The following is a 19301-nucleotide window of genomic DNA, read 5'->3' on the forward strand; positions in this document are numbered from 1 at the left end:
TATTATTTAATAAATCTCCTGTTTAATGATTTTACACCGGTGTCGAGTAAGACATTTTCTAATAGCATCACAGCAGTTCTTAATATATAATATAAAACACAACAGAGTTTTAAACTACACCAAAGATGTATTTACTGATGGATTTTGTAACAAAACTTAGGCTTATGTTAACCACACACCTTATTTCAGCCATCTAACCAATAACCCATAAAAAAAACTCTAGACTTCTCTAGATTTCAGTACCCATTCCTGCAGAATGCATATCTGTATATCTGGGAATATGATTCAGTTTAAATATGTTATAATGTGTTAGAACTCTGAAAATGAAAATGATACTCTATGATTCTTGTAAGAAGAAGAAAGAGTCTCATGATACAAAAAAGTAATTGTAATTATAACTATGTTATAATTATTGTTACAAAGCAATATGAATGAATATTGTATAGTGCTTTTAACTACCTGTGGCCGTGTTGTAAGTCAATATGTTTAAAATACGTTATTGAAATGGGCTTTATTGAAATGGGGGTCCTCATTTGGGGCAATTATAAAACATATTATTGACAGTTTTCTAATATATAATCGGATTGTCACATTGTATGAACCAAACAAATCTGAGAGTCATTAATCAGATCAGAACCCTCCCCCAAGTCAACAGATATGACGAGGTAAATCAAACACAACTGTTTGGCTTTGCAGCAGATGTATAATTGCCCTTTTGTTCGGGGGAACAGAGGAGGCATGACAATGACAATCTCCTACAATCAACCCTACCTTTCCTCTCCAGGCCCAGACTCGGTCCTCTGGTGGCAGATGGCAGATGAAAGAGGGAGTTGGGAGGAACGAGGGAATGAGAACAGGTGGGGGTTAAAACTCAAGAAAAGGGAAAAGGGCACCAGGGTCAACTGGAGCAAAGGGGGAGGAAACCTACATCCAGGGACAGATCGATGGATGGATTATTTTTTCCCCTTTACATTTTGCCCGACTGAGTCGATGCCCGTTTTTGGCCAGATGTCCACCAACTGTACAGTGAAAAAATATCTACAGGATAATGCTTGGAGAAAGACTGGAGCACATAGTGACTTAATTATTTTTGGAGAACATTTTGTATTTGTATTGTAAACTCCTCTCTTATATATTTGGTTTATATGTGATGCCACAAATTAAAATGAACTGTACATATTTACTGCGTATAGGTGCCTAGTTTTGATAACAAACATTTGTTTCTGATGATGTAGCAGGTGAATATCCCACATGAATGCAATGCCTGTTGAGGAATAATACAGAGAAATGCAGCCTATAAAGGAATTCAATATATTCGAATTTAATCAGGCACAGGTTTAGTGTAGATATTCACTTCTTAAGTAAAATAGAGTTTTTTATTCTAAAGGAGAGAGAGGCGCAGAATACAGTTTTATGGTACTCAAAGTGAATAATGCCCTTTCAGAGAGGCTTAAGTGTCAGGTTTAAGGGCTCCGTAAAGAACTGCTGGTAAAAGACCAGAGCACAATGTGAATACAGCTGCCTATTCAGGACCAGACCCCACCCCCTCCCCCCCCACCAAGCCAGACACTAACGCTGCCCCCGGCCTTCCAGCTATATGGAAGGGAAGCCCCCAGCGGACTGTTGAACTCCTGCTGCACCCCCCCCCCCCCTCCGCCCCTGCTGCATCACGCAGGACCGGCCCCCTGGCAGCTGTTTAGCCAACTGAGAGCAGAAGGGGCTGCAGCAGGGGAACAATGCAATGGGACTTAACTCTCCCTCTTTATGCGTGTCTGTGTGTGTGCGTGTGTGTTCCCGCTCGCGTCTGTGTTTTTTAATGAGTACCTAAGAATGGAACTCTTCAAATGAGGCAAACCCTCCCCAATCCTAAAACCTAATCCTATAACATCCTTACAGGTAAGGTAACATTCAAATGTTAATTTTGAAATTCAGCCTAGCTTGAACCAACTTCATCAATAGAAAAAGTTTTTTTATTTGAACATATTTGTAAATTACAAATAGTAGTATAAGGCAGATCCAAAGCAAAGTAATGATTTAAATGTTGTTGTTTTTTGCCAACAATCTCTCGTAATTAGAAACATTTTCTAATTTTAGGTCTCACAAAGCCGTAAATTGGTCTGTTGGCTAAAGAAGCATCTGATGGAATAAAGCTTGACAGTATCATTCTAGGTTAATAATACTGTTACATTACTGTGGAGACACAATTCCCCAGTGAGTGTGTTAGGCAATAAAGCTACCAACATGAATGGAGCTGGAAAGAACCTGCTACTATACGGATGGAGCACTTCACCCATCTGGACTACAGCAATTGTATCAATCACAATTCTCAACTGGGAGTGCAATAAACACCATAGCCTATAATACTCAAAAGGAAACACATAGCGGGTCCCAAAATAAGAACTAGACGTCACTATTGGCTGAAACTTAGTGACGAACATTGTAGCAAATTGCCCTGAAGGGGGCTTCCAGTGTCCTTCTCATTCTCTACAGCAGTTTGGTGTAGGACAGGAATCTTTTACACCACAAAATAGAGCATTAGTATGCCAAGGAGTGTATTCAACTGATTGTATCTTGTATCTGAATAGGTTTATTAATTAATTAACAAAAGAGCTGGTACCACATGTCCCATATCTTGGGATTTAACTAGTTTTAGCTGTAAGACTCTCTCAGTTGTGCCAAGGGAAGTAATGATACAAGTGGATAGCTTGAACCAGCCGAGTGTTTTTCGGTTGTTATCATCCATCTTAAATATATCTATAGGTGTACCCTCATCAATAGATAATTTCATTCAATCTCAACAAGGTTGCCTCTTTCACAACGTGTCCTGTTTGGCCACGTAGAATGTCTACGTAAGGCGGGACCTGCAGCTCGAAACACACGTCCAAGCATTAAGAGAGCGAAATTCATGCAACTCACTCAAAAAAAAGCCCAGTAGATGTACATTGTTGAGAATAGGAAACTGTGGACACGGCTTCATCTTGTGCCTCTGAAGGCAGACTGTGCTGCAGAGCCCCCTGCTGTTATTCTTATGAAGCTGCAAAACTGGCTGGACATCTGTGGTTGCTGGACCTTTGTCACCATCTGACAACCAGTATGGTACAACCAAAGATTTACACACTCAAAGAGTACGCTCGAAGGATAAGTCTACAGTGTTGTTCTACTTTGGTCATGTAAATACTCCTACTTCAGATGACCATCTTTAAAATGGATTATACCCATATTTTCATTGAATAAAGGGATAGTAATATCCCTAAATCTGCTGGGCACTGTAGGTTACTCAAACAGGTGGAAATTACGCATTTTTTATAGACTAAATTCAGCAGTGAACATGGGGATCAAATAACTTGTTGACAAGGAGAAAACAGATTGAATGCCTCTAGCTTCATCCTTTAAGGTCTACGTGTCATTTACATGACGTGTTTTCTGTCCGTACGGAAGTAAACCACTTGCAATGCAAAACAGTCAAAGTCATTTATACAATCTAGTGGCCTGAGCACAAACCTCACAAATGAGGATCTGGAGTGTTTGGCCTAAAACATTTGAAAAACTGCTGTTAAGTCATTTGGATAATACCAGAGATTTGAAATGAACCGTCTCTTGTGAACTCAGATCAGATCAGTTTATAAACAATACAAGATATGGGATATAAGCCGCTAAAGCACCAGACATGAACGATCCAGATGGATTCACTAGTTTCCAAGATAGCACTTTGCAGTATCCCAGATAATAAAATGGCATCTCTTATGTTTAAATACATCAGGGGTTTATTTTGTATTTAAAAGGAATTATTGAAGAGGTTCTAATTCAAGTGTTCATGTTTGCAATGTACAAAAAAAAAAAAAGTATTCAGTCACAGGCATTTTCAAAAAGATCTAACACTTGTTTAGCTTTCAGATATATAGACCATATAATGGCCAGGTGCAGACTCTGCTCACCATTGCAGTACATGAGATCATCTCTACACACTGATGCAACTACAAACTTATACCAGGACACGGAGGAATTTTACCAGACTTTTTAAAAACTAAAAATGAATTCTTTGTATGTCAAGTTAAAAGAATGGAAATGTTTTAAACATGGTGTGTGCTTGATAAAAAAAAATGCTTTACAGCATAAGTGGTAGGAGACTCACTTTCAGTAGCAAAAAAAACCCAAAACCTCTAGTCTGTTGCCTCAAAGACAGTAAACCCATCGATGCAATGTTTCCACAAATAGTTTTAAAATAGAACTAAAAATCGGTCGGGCACTATCAAAACAGACAGTAACCAGCGGTGGAGTCCAACAGTCATGGACCCTAAAGGTTCCTGCACATGTAGGCAGACTGTATGCAGTCAGTGAAATACAACCCGGCATCTCCGTCTGAGACTGCGCCGCTATAACGCCGGCCGCCCGTTCAATTTGTCGTGCATGAGCGCGATGGCTCCGCCCGTGAAGTCTCTGAGAACCTGCACCGTCTCCCGCTGGAGCTGCAGCGTGTCACGCACAAACTCCTGCTGGGTCTCCGCCAGCTGCTGCACCGACTCGGACAGAAGCTCCAGGGAGCGCGACACCGTCTCCAGCAGGATGTTGGTGGCGTGCTGTTCTTGCAGGCTCAACGATGCGCTGTGCAGAATGCTGTCCTGAGTGCTCTGCGAGGGCCGACATGGCGTTGGGGCCGTGGTCGTCGATGTTGATGGGGCGGAGGACGTCTGAGGCTGTCCTTGTTTCTGGATGCAGTTGTTTCCTTGGTAATCCTCTGTTGGTTTGGCGGCCTGGTTAAAAGGAGGCGCTTCATCCCTTTGGTCATCGTCCGAGTCTCCGAATGCCGCTTCAGCATCTTGATTGAAAGAAAAAAAATCAGTGTTTACTTTACTTATTACTCAATTATGTTCCTAAAACTCCTCTTATACTTTGCAACTCACCTTCTGCCCCAGGTCCTTCGTACTGCACATCAAAGGCAGGTTGTGAAGTGTTCCCTGCAACAATTAAAGCATTTCAAATAGTTTAAAACAAAAATGTGACCCAATAGTTGTGCATAATTCTCTGAGAGAAGGGGGACATTGATTTGATCATTATTATTTAATGTGTGTTATGTCAAAATATGAACTTCAATGATGTTCAGACTGGGATTAAGACATTTCTGTCACTCACTGGTGATGTGGGAAGTTGCTGGGGGCATAGCTGTGTCCAATGCACCATTAGGAGAACCCTGCATTCCAATCATATCTTCCTCATCCATTTCTTCTTCCTCATCTGGCACATAGTCGTCATCTCCCAGAGGGCCAAAGTCAGCGGCGCTCTGGTCTTCTTTGTCCATCTCCAGAATCTGCAGCACTATTTTCTCAGTCTGATTAAGGTCTCGTGAGAGACGAGAGTTGAGGCCCCTGTTGGGCACCGTCCCTGACCGCATGGCAGCCACTTTCCGCTTGGTGTCACACTTCAGATCGGACCATTTCTTGATGACCTCGATGACCTCCCGTTGGCACTCCCCAATCTCATTGACACGTGCAGTGATTTCTGCCCATGTGCGCTTCTTCACGTCTGTTTGCACACCACGATTGAATTTGCCTTTGGAGTGGGAACAAAATGTCCTTAATGTAATGTGGTTTTACACAGATGTGTACAGATGTACTACTTCAATGTTGTTTGCTTTATTTATGCTTTATTTATCACATAATGTGCACTTAAAATCACATACCCACAACAACCATCCGATGCTTCCTCACTTCATCCAACAGTATGTGGACTTCGCTGAAAGAGAAGCGGGCTTTTCTTTTCTTGAAGCGAGTAATACTGTCTTGGGTGTAGTATAGTGGTGAAGACATCCTCCTTCAATGGGTTTCCGGCTACTTTGTACTCTGCTCGGCGTCTGCGGTGTTGTGCTAACAACAAAGTTAGAAGAGCATGCGGGCGTCAATGATGAATCTACTCCTGTGTTACTACTGCATCAATACATAAACCATAAACATTGCGATCTATACTTGAGACTGGGATAAATGGCTGGACACAAAAGGTTTACTTTTAGAAGGATAAGACAGGTACGGTTAGTTTTGCTGCAGTGACAGCTTGCAGACTCAGCTGCTGGCCAGAGACGGCGTGGAGCAGGAATAACCTGGTTATGTTGAATATGATAGCAGACTAAATAATGCATGAATACTATCAACATTTTAACTGTAACGTAGTTGAATGCATATATCTGACTGTTCACACACCTTAAAGAGGGACAGTTTAGCTTGGTAGCTACGATGCCAATGCTAGCCGTGAGAGTGAATGGACAATGGACGATGCTACACACGCAACAGCCCGGTTAGCTAGTTACATGTAGAACCGCCTCGTACGTGCACGCAATTCAACTGTACCTCGATACCCACATTGCCCTGACATTTTTAGGAGCAAAAGAATTTTAGTGACCGTTTATAGCGTAACATGCATTTAAGGGAATCCACTTATGTTGGTCTAATGTCACAGAACAGCACACACTTGCTTAACGTTAGCTCTCCTTGCAGCAAGACAACGTTAGCTGACGCTACATTAGTCAGAAATGGATGAAGAAGCACTCTGTTCACATAACCTCGCTTCCCGGTGAATACCATAGCGGCAAAAACTGTTATTGAGATGGAGAACATACCCCCAAGTCTAAGAAGTTGTGATTTGGTCCAGAAACGTAATGATAAACTTCCTTAGCGACAAAATAGCTATTGTCAAGCTGGCCAACACGAAGCTAACGCTACACAAAAGATGTCCGGTTGACGTTCGTTAGCGAACCACGTCAGAGCAGCTCGCTAAACAGCTAACGCTATTGAAGGACAGAACGATATTAGTAGGTCCTTTCAGTATTGCGTTCATATGGAACTTAAAACGATAAAACGCTAATTACCTTGCGTGTTATTTATTATAGTTAACGTGAATTTCCTGTTGCAACGACGTGCTTTTATTTTGAAGGAGAACGCATGTTCTCTGGTATCGTGTCCTGCACTTGATTCAACAACCGGTCCTCACACATACTTACATAAACAATGCGTAGCATTTCATAAAAGGAACAATTCATGGGTTTAAAAACTTTTAGGATTCGGTCGCACAAATACACACGAAGGATGAATTTTAAACAGTTTTAACACTTCACCGATCTGCACGTATTTTCAAGAGCTTGTTGCTATGAAAGCAAAATAAAGTGGGCTGGATGCCATTTAAATGTAATTCTAGCCATTGTCAAGCTGGGGCAGATCCCAGTTCAGCCCGAAGGAGTTTCTATTAGTCAATGACTAAAAGTAGACTGCAACAACTGTTCGTACTGCATCACAAAAAAGAAAAACACATTTACGGTACTCTTTTCAACCCAAATATGGCACAGGTATTTATTTCACAAAGCATTATTCAGTGACATTTTAATGGCTGCGGCTAAAACTAAATAGTTAAGAATTGTTGGCCGCATGCATTAGTGGCATACACCTTATATATTACCAATTTATGGATTGTGCTGGCGTTATCCAGTGCAGTCATTTTAAAACAATACAGAGCAACTGCTAAAGGAGTCGTGGCAAAATATTAGCATGTCTAAATTAAGAAATGCCTCTTGGGATGTTAATGTTTGAGTAGAAGACATTTGCAGTACTCACCGCAATACATGTCTGATATAAATGATTGAACCATGGCCTGCTTGCAATGATCTGCAGTGCAAGCCTACAATTATTCACATATCTAACTTAGTTTTCTTTCAGTAAAATAATGGCGAGCTGTCCCATACTGTTTTGGTGAACAAGAATCTCCAGTTAGTGAGGCTAGTGGCTGGTTTCACAAGAATGAGAGACCACTGATGTCTAACAAACACGGCACTAAAGAAAAGGTCTGGCTCCATACATTACACAATGCCAAGTTTGTATTTCTTTAAACCGTCATTTTTGCAAAAGACGCACCCTTACCGAACACCTAACCCAGACAGTGGAAAAGGTGGAGAATGGAGAGTTAGACTAAACAACTTAAAAGCTAGAGCTCTGTTAAGTTTTACACAAATCTATCTGACGGCGCTGTAAAAGAAAAGGTGAACCTAAACCCGCTTACCCAATTTTAGACATCTTCTCTGATCTGCACAGGTGTGTACACACCGACAGACACTCCTCTAAAAGTTGTTGCACCTGCTAGGGCGAGGCAACTTACACTCTTGTGATTCTCCTGAGTGAACGGATCTGGACAAGCTCAAGAAATTCTCCGAAATGAATCCGGTGTGTTCAAATGAAGCCTGAAGGTGTGACAGACAAAATAACAACGCATCTGTACCCGCCCACATCGTTCTGAGGATTGAAGGATTCAATCAAGTAGAAAGTGGTGGGTGGCCAAAAAACGTACATATTTGTCGAACTTCCAATTCCTAGGGGGTTAAACAGTCATAAGAGTAAAAATATTATTGGCCTGCCTCCACGAATGCCACTATACATACAATCTTTGTGAGACCAGCCGCGTACATACGGGAGCTTCCGCCAAATTTCACTGCGTATAAAACATCTCGATGTGTGTCTGCCCCCTCTCAGGCACGAGGAAGAGCAAAAGCCAAACGAGCACAACAAAAAGTTAGCATCCTGTTGTCTTTATGCAGCGGATGGGTACCGTTGAGAATGCAGGTTTTTACTTTTCTGGGTTACTCAAAGCAGGATTTTCTGTCCTGTAGGTATAATGGAGCAGCGAACAATCCCACCACACCTGCGTTGAGTTGCATTTAAAAAAGAAACCTGCACCCACAAGGGATTTGATCAATAACAGTAGTTGTGGGGATGGTTGAGAAAATATTTTGTGCTAACAAAAAAAAGAAGTGGTTCCAAGCAGAAGGGACGTCGTTGTCTGGACTCAAGAGTACATGGTCAGCTGAAGCCACTGAAAAGACACAAAAGAGAAGAGGGGGACTTCAGCTCTCTGAATCAGACTATTCTCAGAGGAGTCAAATAGCTGGGACCTACTTACCTCCTGAACATTGACCTTGATAGTCCCATTGCGGTCCTTATCCAGGGTTTTGAAGGCACCTGAATCAGAACAAATGTTATCAAACTTTCATAAATGACTTCTCCCCCTTCTGCAGAAAGGACAGCTAAGAAATCCGGATAATACAACAATAAAATCCTACAATATTACATTTTAATTGTATGTGCAATATAACTTCCTCTGTATGGTCCATACATTGAAAATGATATTAGTGCGGACTGTGTCTTAGACATTTGAACTTTCTACTTTTTCAATATCATTGACAATATCCCGCTCAATGTCATACGTAATATAATTTTTCTATGTTTCATGCTTAAGCATTTATGTATTTCATTGGTTGGCGGTTGTATTTTTACTAAATATTTGTACTTTATCGTATTTCTAAACTATTCAGTTTACTTCAGCCCACATACATGGTTCAACTAAGTTGATCAAATATCTTTTTAGCCAGCTTAAATTAACTCGATGATTGAAGTCAGACTATCTCAGTTTCTCAGCGGCTGATACGCTCTTCAAAAGGGCAAAGAGTCAATCACCGCAACCATGATTTTCTAACAATAAGTTGGCAAAAAAACTCAAAGCAAGACTTTTTTCTCTGCTGACGGGCAGGAAATGATCATGAACGTATATGAGGAATTCAAGACCATAATATGTACATTTATAATAATTTTCTGACATCCATGACAGTCAGTCGATCCTGGGAGAGAGATCCTCCTCTGCCTTTCCACTTTTTTTCTCCCCATCAAAGGGCTTTTCATTTTTTGGGGAGTTTTCTCTGTGGCGATGTCCGGGTTTCGGGAGCGGGGATGTCGCATGTGTACAGACTGTAAAACCCTCTGAGGCAAATTTACAATTTTGGGCTATGTAAAATAAAATAAATTGAATAATCATGGCAGTTGCTATCTTTATCCAGGGTTTTGAAGCGTGGTGAGGGGCAAGACAAGAAGCACGGCACAATATTGCCGACAAGTTAAATGCTTAAGTGTTAGAAAAATTTATAGGGTCATTTTAAGTGCCACATCACCTCAATGACTCTTTTATATCTCTTTAAATGTGCCCTTGGCAGTAGGTCTAATGGAATGCATCATCCAATGAGATCTTGCTCGCAAAAATAATGATCTCAACTGAATGTGTATATACATAGATGTATGTATATATGTATAGAACTAGGGGTTTTAATATGCATGTGTGAATCTGTGTATGGGCGACCAGTATGAATTTCTGATTATGAATAATACAATCAATTGAAACATGAAACATCCATAAGTTTCTTAAGCGCCAAATAAACTGTAATCTTGTTCTGAAAATGATCAACGTAATTGAAACGGGGCCTTAGTCTTTGAAACTTACGGCACATGGAATCCAGCCTGACAAGGCAGCCAATGTAGTTGTCAAAATCCATGTTGCCACATTCGTCGCTGTATCTGCGGATAATCATGCTGAACAGGTCGTCATTGAGGGGGAAGCCTGGGCACGAGACGAGCAGAAGACCATAACACAAATATATTCACACCAGGGTGATAATCAAATCATTTTAAGCAGCTCAAAGATTTCAACAGAGGTTTTGTGTGTGTAACTAGTGTTCACTCATCTTGACCAGATAACATTATATATTATACTAGAAAAACTATAATGGTTTATTGATCTTTTACAATGTAGTTTTCAGTCTAATAAAAAACAACTTTCCATTGTCTGTTTAAACAAGAGCGCCACACAACTGTTGATGGTTAATCAAAAGCCCGGTTTTCAGTTATGTACTCGTGACTGTTGCTGCACCTGTGGCTCTTACAGGTTTTTGCATAAACTAACTAACACATTTTTCTGAAACTAACACAGGAAAAAATATATAATTCAAACCCTATCAACTCTTTTGAAAAATATTATTTAGTAAAGAGTAAACCGCACAAGAAGACTGCACTCTCATCTATCCTCTACTTTTGTAGCCTGCTGTAAATATCGACTATACCGGAAAGTCTTCAATACTCTTATAATAGTATCAGAAGCTACGTCTTCCCCTGATGACATGAATCACAGTACTAATGCAAACACAGTCCTCTCTTTATTGTGGTTCACACTAGGGTTAGAAGTTTAACCTAGATAACCGTTGCTGGATATTTGGTGTGTTTTAAAATGTGCTTATCTTTTCTGGTGTCTTGGCAATTGTACAAAAATAAAAACCCATTACCGGCATGAATGAAGTTTCATTTTGACTGCATCCTTTCAGCAGCGGTGAGTTTAAACGATGGGGGAAATAAAACAAACTGAGACACTCACCAGCAGCTCTGAACGCGTTGGGCAGCTCATCTGCACCAATGAGACCGGAGCAATCAGCGTCGTACGTTTTGTACACTCCCTAAGCAATAAAATAAAGATGTTTTTAATGTTTAGGCTGGGACATTGTCGCTACAAGCCGAGTCAAGCATAAGACACATTTTTAACAATCTTGTTTATTAACAAATGAAATAATCTGTTCCACATTGATAACGTATCCTTCAATAAACGTATAATTCAGATGTTTGCATCGGTAAAATGTAGCCGTTAATGAAATACATGCTTACCTGCCATTTCTTTATGTTGTCCCAGAGCTGTTTGAATTCATGAAATCCAAGTCTACCAGTGCTGTCGCTCTGTAACAAGCGTTGAGGATAACAGACAACAACGCATTCTTCTTCGGCTCCATCTTAAACAAACAGCCTGGGCACGTTGTATTTGCCCACGGCAGGATTTTACGTGACTTCCTCATTTGTGTGGTAAAGAATTCCCAGTAGGGAATGACTGTCAACTCAACCTCCCCCCACCCTCCCAACTCTGTCAGAGGTCCTTTTGACAGGCTGCTTAAATTTTAGTGATTGTGCTGCCTTACTAAAAAAAATTTAATTTTTTTTAATTAAAAGTTGGAAACTTTAACGGGAATTGAGAGGACATGCATGCAAACATTTCTATCATCTGGAAAATTCCCGAGCTTAGCTTCCCATGGAAAGGTTCCCAAAAATGTTTCACCCCTTTGCAACCCTACTTTCAAATCGGTTTGAATGTCCAAATCGTGGCAGTAATAATAATCCACGGTGAAGTGTGGGTGTGACGGAGTCCGGTGAGCCAACACATCCCTATTTATAGCGGCCGTGCGTGTGTATTTTTACTGTGCCGGTAGTCATCTTCATACCACCTGTCTGGATCACACAACGCAAACACCACAGCAACAATAGAAAGGATACATCCATGACTGCCACCATGCTTCTACAAGACTCAATGCTGAAACCATCCGTTTTCAGGTCTCCATCTGAAATCCAACAAGCCGGGTTACTATGATGCAATCTTCTTTTCAAAGAAACATTAAAGTGTGTAAAAGTATTGCAACAGACTATATCACAAGTAAATAATTGTGTACACACACACACACACACACACACACACACACACACACAGAACCAATGTCTCCATCATGAACACTTTGACACAGAACACGGCTGTTAAATGGCAGAAAGGCAGCTTAGTTTGTTGATCTGTTCTAAACATACTTAAAAAGCCCTACATATACAATATTGGCAGGTGAGTATCTTTGTCAAATATTCATCAAGGCACACATCTTACGCTTTGTAACGATTCTGTTGAGAATGTCCATCAGCTCTTTGGGGCTCACTTCCATGTCCTATAGGACAAAGATTTTACAATGTGAACATCACGGTTATCGGAAACAAGTACAGATTCTTAACTGAAAAATGTATGTTTTAGACATGTTGTGTGAACTGTTTTAAACTCACTTTAGACGTGTACTGCTATTAATGAAGTTGAATATTTATTTAGATTAGTGCAGAACCCAACGGAGGCACATAGATAGAGCACTCACGTCTCCGGCGAGCTGCTGGAAGACCCGGCGGAACTGTTTCTCCTCGTTGCTCTCATGCTGCTCGGCGTACACAGCTGGCCTGCGCGGTGGCGGCTGTGGGAGAGTCACAGCAAACGATACAATCAAGAGTCAGTAAGACAGCGACAGTCTTATCCAGCTGGTTATCTAATGTCAAATCACTCACAGGATCAGTGGGCACAAACTGGTCGATGTTGTTGCTACGACAGATACAAAATGGAGAGGTTAATTCACAAAGCACATTTCTTTTTGACGGGTAGGACTTGGACGGGTGCGGATTCTCACCTGACAACATTGATGACGCCACTGAGGAATTTCTGGGCCAAAAACATCTTTAACTGTGGCAAAAAGAAAACAGGAATTAGAGTGATTTAGAAGTATAGATGGGATTATATAATACTCTGCCATAAGTAGAGTCAAAATAATTAGCAGTTAAACAATCACCTAACCTAGAGCAGGCGTTTCTCTTAAACTCGGTAAAGAAGGAAACCCAGATTATGTTTTAAGTGAAAATATAACAATGCAATTGTTTTACGACTGGTTGAGCTTACGTGTTGGAAAGCACAGTCCTGTCAGTCCCCCCCCCCCCTTAAAATGTGCTCCTGTACTGGAAAGCGTGTAACTCCGCACCCATATTGCGAGAAGCAGAGCCGTTTTTAACAGGTAACCTCGATGAATCATTATAACAGCTTATCTGAACATCAAAACGCGCTGTGAATAACTAGCGTTAAATGTAAATGCTTGAGCGTCCACGTAGCGATAAATCAACTACGGCTGCCTCGATCACGCATGTGACGTTAGCTGGTGTAACACCGCAGCCGCAGGTACGCAGAGAATGTGCGTTAAATGCGCAAACGTTAGCTAACTTGTGTTTTAGCGAAGCTAAAATCAAGCTAACTATCTGTCGTATTGGGAAACAAATGGAAATACGTGCGTTATCGAACACTTCATCCTTTATAGTCAACTTTAAAGTTAAATAATACTTAAACTTGACGCTTATATTCGATGTTACCTTGAGCAGACAGCACTCTGTCGAGGGAAGCAGGATAGTTGGCTGAGTTCGCGAGTTGCAATAAACTCTGTTTGCAGGATGGTCCGTGAAACGCCCAACAAAGAGCAACTGGATGCAAGATGAACTCTGACAGTCGCTTCCGCCTTTGCGTCAGGTTCGGTACAGAAAACGATTGGCTCGAGGCGACGCGATACACTTCATTGAGATGAGTCCGGCCAACGCAGACTGCGCAATTGTCGGCTTGCTCTCTTGCTTAGAGCATTATGTGAGTTTTTTCTGCCAGAAAATATTGTAATAAATAGAGTCCACTCCTTGGTGCAGAGCCGACCACTAAACGACGCAATCGAAGTGCATTACCGTCACGTGATTCACAAGGAACTCACACATTTCTAGGATGTCCTTGGTGGTCGCTATGAGTGAATTACAAGCGATTTTTTTGTGAAAAGAAGGCGATGGATGCATTCATGTACAACAGTTGTATATACCAAAGACATGTGTATGTAGTTAAGCTACAAGGCGTTCAAATAATAGAAATTCTCAAATTATTGTAGATCTGACGTCACTCGCTAATCAGGTGTACACTGACCCTGTAACGCCACAATATCTACTGCTCCCATTATTGATCATAATGTATTTGATTTCAATGTAGCATTTTAAATAATGTATATTTTGTATAATAGTGTAGCTGGGGGTTTATGGTGTGCCTATACTTCAAGTTAGTTATACTGTACAACAATAATTGGTTTACTGGTTGTTTGACGGCTTAGAGGATCTTATTGATATGGGCTCATGTATTCTTTATGACTTGGATAAAGCACAGAAGGATTGACTGATGACTGGCAACGATTGTCAACTGACAGCACAATGGCCCAATGTACTTGCAGTTGTAGGAAATGCATTGAAAATAAGTGGAATTGAATGAACCTTACTGTTTACAATTGTAAACCCCTGCACTGCATATACATTGTCACAGAATATTTTCAAAAGCACTACATTTACATTGTACCGGTACACTTTTCCAGATTCCCGGCTATTCCCTACCCATATTGGATTGGACGGGGGATCCTTTGTTGTTCATCTCCATCTCTCTTTCATCTCTCTAATGTCGACCCAACAACAGAGGGACACAAATTCCCCCAAAAAGACTAAAAAAGAAGGCACAAAACCACATGGTGTGATCATTCTGCCAAGTTTCACTCCACAGGAAGATTAATCAGGTTGATAGCTTTGTAATCTTAACGGGCTAATATGCAAGCTGTACTTTGCCTTTCAACAAAAGTCTTTGGCCAACATGCATAAAAATGGGGTAACAGGAATAATTTCTATATTGGCACAAATAAGTCTGTTTTTTATGCCTCGGCTCTACACAGCCCAGGAGGCCCAAAACGGCACCAATCCTCCATCAGGTTTCAATTGGCTCAACATAGGACTTATTACAGAACACAAGTTGAACTAACAGAGAAAACTGTCAGTTTACCAGCGAGTTTTTGGTTTCATAGTGTGTAGGAAATGTGATGGCCGAACAATGCCAGCAAGTGGAGCCAGAGAGCATTTGACTGAGCTGAATTACACGACACACATTACTGTAGATTCCGTATTCAGTGTGCAAAAAAATAGGTCCAGGGCATTTACATATGTATCTCTGTCTACGATTAGCTCAGCGTTGCTATGGCTGATGTCACTGTTTTCCTTTGCTGACGTGACCCACTTTGTCTGCAGTGCTACATTCAAGTCAGGCCTGTAAAGCTCTGCGTCTGTAGGTTTTTTGACAAAGTGATATGGAAGTTGGCGTCCAGTTTTAGTCAAACCAACGTTCCTGATTAATTACAAAAATATCTTCCCCGACAAATTCCCCCCACACCACTCGAAAAACAACCTGATACATTGACATCAAGCATGGAATCACCTGAACACCTGCTAACATGGCTGAAATTAAGTATGCCAGTATTTTTGGCTGATTTATCAATAAAAACAATTACAACAATTGCCCAATTTTACAGAAGAGTATTTTGACACTAAGGTCTGTTGTTTCTTGACCTGAAGTCTCAGGGCTGCTCTGTTTTTATCGTAGAGCTACGTCTTCTCTTACTCCCTCATTGCTGGCACTGTGCTCAATGTGAAAGTGCAGACACTGCCCCTGTTCTCTGGCCAACTGATAAGTTTCACTACTACTATATCCCACTCAGGATCCAGAAATACACCTGACAGCGTGTCTACAAACAACTAATCCTATTCCATTTTAAAACACCTCTCTGCCCCCCAAAACCTCCCGGGATGAAGAACCTGTGACATCTTCTCAGGACAGTCACAGCTATCACAGGTGTGTTATTTTCCCCCTGAGTTTGTCTCTGCAAATATTCATCAAATTCATGGTTCTTCACGTGCTGCATATAATCTGCCAAACAGTATAAACAGGCTTAAACTGCTGTTTCAATATATCTTGAGTGTAACCTGGTGCTGTAGATGTGATAATGTATGATGTTCCAGAGCAGAAACAGTGATATCTGTCCTTCAGATCCCACTCCAGCTAAAATTACTCCATCCACAAAATAGAGGTATCCATGGTTACATCACGAGCCATGTTAAAGGGTGCCTCAGTCAGTGTATCTGTATTCTCCAGCAGTCCCCACCTTTTTTCCCCTCATTCATCATTTCAAAGAAAACCACGGTGCCACCTCAAGGTTTGGCTATAATGGTTTTCCTTTACAAATGATATTTCCAGAGGAATAATTTCAATGACATTGATGAAGATAGAACGGCAATCAAATATCTCTGTATTATGAATGCAAGCCATATCATATCCGCAGTCACCTGCTCAACGCTAAGAGACTGAAATGCAGAGGCGCTGTGGTTCAGTGCTACGGAGGCTGCAGGTTGAAATATAGGAGCATCCCTCAGTGCGACATATTTGCAGTCTTCAGAACAACTTGTTACCTTGACAACGCAATTTTATCATTCAAGCCCATTGCTGCCCTCTCTCACAGCAGGAATCAACTGTGCCTTGAATGTATACTGCTGTAAGATTTTACACCTCAAGGATCGGTTGAGATTGAAAACGATTTTATATTTAGATTTCAGTAAAGGCAGGTACTTTTGGTTTGTAAGCATTTAATTCCCGAAACACCAGTGACCTCAGGCTAGTTACTATATCCACTGCCTGCATTTGTGTAATTGCAGTTTAGTTAGTCATTCTGATGATTGTTGTTCAAGCTTTCTACAACGCAGGTCCATTAGCTGTTTGGGTCTCGGTCAGGGAAATCTGCAAAGTCATCTTTATAAAATTAGCATTACATGTTTAGAGTCCTAGAATCTCTCCAAAATATTGAGGTTGGGTCCGTGCATTCAGGTTTTTACAAAAATAATTGTGTGCTACTCTGAAGAAGAACAAATGCGGTGGCGCATGGAGTAGAGAAGATGCTGCAAGGTTGGCGGTTTGAACCCTGGTTGCTTCATGACCCATGTAGGAGTGTCACTGCGCAAGACACCCAACCTCTAAGCTTGCTTCCTTGGTAAAATGTAAAAACCATGGGTTAAAAAATGCTATGCAAGTTGAAAGTGTCAGCTAAAAGCGTCTAATGTGAAACGATCAGCAGGCCATAGTTTATATAGGAGAGTGTTTTAAAAATGTAAACTGCAGTTCGGGGTTGATGAAACATCACTGATTCCCAGAAGGAATGAAGTGGGCACTCAGTATCCTGCCCTGTGTGTGTGTGTGTGTGTGTGTGTGTGTGTGCGTGTGTGAGATCACCTCTCTCACTTGTGTTACCGAGCTCAGAAGATTAGGGATGTATTTGCTGGATGATGTCAAACAGCGTAGGAGGAGTGTGCTGGGTGGCTCATCGCTTTAAAGTCACGGTGGTCTGATGTGTTGCAAAACTTCTGAATTCTACCCAGTAATTGTGCTCACAGCACACTATATATTGATCATCCCTGTTTGTGCTATGTATGGCTGATATGGAAATATTATTATTGGCGTGTATTTAACATCAGATGCTAGTTAAATAAACCGCCCCCTGGAATAATATAGAGACTCAAACATGTTCATCATCCTGAGGGACATCATTCATGTTTCCATCAGGATGAATTGTGATAATCAGTATCAGTGTGTCAGGGCTCAGCTAAGATGGTGAACATAGTAAAAATACCTGCTATGAATGATGACATGTGACTTACATGACATTAGGGTGATGGCATGAAGCTAAAGGTTTGGTAATGTTGAGAATCCAGCAATAGTATGCTTGATTTTTTTTAAAGTATCCCGACTACAAACCCAACACATTGTTGCCAACACTTTTCCAATTAAGTACCTAGCAGCATTAGCTTCGAACGTCGGTCGATCTAGTGAGAGCCAGTAACACCGACAGCCCCTTCCAGCTTCCTGACAAAGCCACCCCCCCAAAATGATCATGATAAATGTTGACAACTAATATGGCTGTTGTTAGTACTGGCGGTTGGCCAAGTAGCAGTTTGTGGAAGAACGGTGGCCAATGAGAGCGTGAACAGAATGCGATCAGCTGGCATGTAGGTTGACAAGCAGGTAGACCTTCCAATCGTTACATTCGGGCTAAATGAAATCAATTCAAGTCAATTCGAGTCCTACGACAGCCACTAATACCAGAGTTTTTGATGGTTAGGGTATTAAATGAATTTCAACAATTAAGACAAAAAGGTTGTTGAAGAAGATTACCAACCTTTGAATGAATGGTCAGGTTTGTAAATGGGCTCGGACCAAAGTCAGGGCTACTCAACAAAGACAGAATTACCTTTTAGCCCATTGAGGTACTAAATGAAGTGTCCGTTATCTAACCCCACTGGTCAGGTCACTGAAATAGAGTAGCAGTAGATCGGACATTGCCGTCCACATGGACTTGGTGGTCAGAGTGGCGGCCATTTTTACGCGTGTTTTCTAACGTCTACCAACAGCATCAGCGTCCGGTTTGTGCGTGTATAGTCCCACTCATTTGTTTGGTTATTGGGAGGGGGCAACACTAATTAGGAGCGAAACAGTATGTAACAATTAAAGTAGAATTGGCCTTAACCAATGTTGATTTGGCTCCATCACTATTTTATTTTGTCCTAGTCAGGTAGAGTGTTGCAGAGAAGATGTATTTTTCAATTCAAATCTAGGAGTTAGAATCACATTGGATCCCTCAACAAGAAGTAATGGACTTCCCATTGGATTTGGGTTTATTGCAGTAAATAATTTCTCTGGCAAACACGCTTATTTTGTGTAAAAAATCCACTTTAATGATTTTTGAATTGTAAATACATCACCAGAAGTCAAACTAACGTCAGACTATAAACAAACTACACCCACGGCCAAATCATGACTCCAGGTTTCCTCCGCTAAACTAAAGACACTAGTGTTCTAGGGAGGACGTTTGGGCGCCTCATTTAGACACTTGTTAGTAAACGCTTTTTTAAAGACACAGATATTATTTCAGACATCTAACCAAAAGACATTGAAATACCCGT

General features: G+C 41.1%; 2 protein-coding genes across 3 annotated transcripts; both read right to left on the reverse strand.

Moving 5' to 3' along the window:
- Nucleotides 1-3457: 3457 nt before the first annotated feature.
- Nucleotides 3458-6884, reverse strand: LOC120822659 (uncharacterized). Of its 2 annotated transcripts, none has more exons than XM_040182478.2 (5): nucleotides 6608-6884; nucleotides 5678-5861; nucleotides 5131-5547; nucleotides 4902-4955; nucleotides 3458-4816 (listed from the first exon to the last, which is right to left on the reverse strand). In XM_040182478.2, exons 2-5 carry the CDS (start codon nucleotides 5802-5804, stop codon nucleotides 4374-4376), a joined length of 1041 nt encoding a protein of 346 aa, XP_040038412.2. In that variant the 5' UTR covers nucleotides 5805-5861; nucleotides 6608-6884; the 3' UTR covers nucleotides 3458-4373. The 2 variants fall into 2 exon arrangements, with proteins under 2 accessions (XP_040038412.2, XP_040038411.2); XM_040182477.2 differs by lacking the exon at nucleotides 6608-6884 and adding an exon at nucleotides 6192-6486.
- A 421-nt stretch (nucleotides 6885-7305) lies between these two features.
- On the reverse strand, nucleotides 7306-14208 carry LOC120822660 (calpain small subunit 1). The gene is made up of 11 exons (XM_040182479.2): nucleotides 13827-14208; nucleotides 13100-13152; nucleotides 12981-13014; nucleotides 12797-12889; nucleotides 12541-12598; nucleotides 12165-12229; nucleotides 11508-11576; nucleotides 11224-11302; nucleotides 10300-10416; nucleotides 8932-8990; nucleotides 7306-8844 (listed from the first exon to the last, which is right to left on the reverse strand). The coding sequence occupies exons 2-11, from the start codon at nucleotides 13144-13146 to the stop codon at nucleotides 8818-8820; spliced, it is 648 nt and encodes a 215-aa protein (XP_040038413.2). The 5' UTR covers nucleotides 13147-13152; nucleotides 13827-14208; the 3' UTR covers nucleotides 7306-8817.
- Between the last annotated feature and the right edge of the window lie 5093 nt (nucleotides 14209-19301).

The sequence above is a fragment of the Gasterosteus aculeatus genome, chromosome 7 (assembly GCF_964276395.1).
Source record: "Gasterosteus aculeatus chromosome 7, fGasAcu3.hap1.1, whole genome shotgun sequence".
NCBI classification, from domain to species: domain Eukaryota; kingdom Metazoa; phylum Chordata; class Actinopteri; order Perciformes; family Gasterosteidae; genus Gasterosteus; species Gasterosteus aculeatus.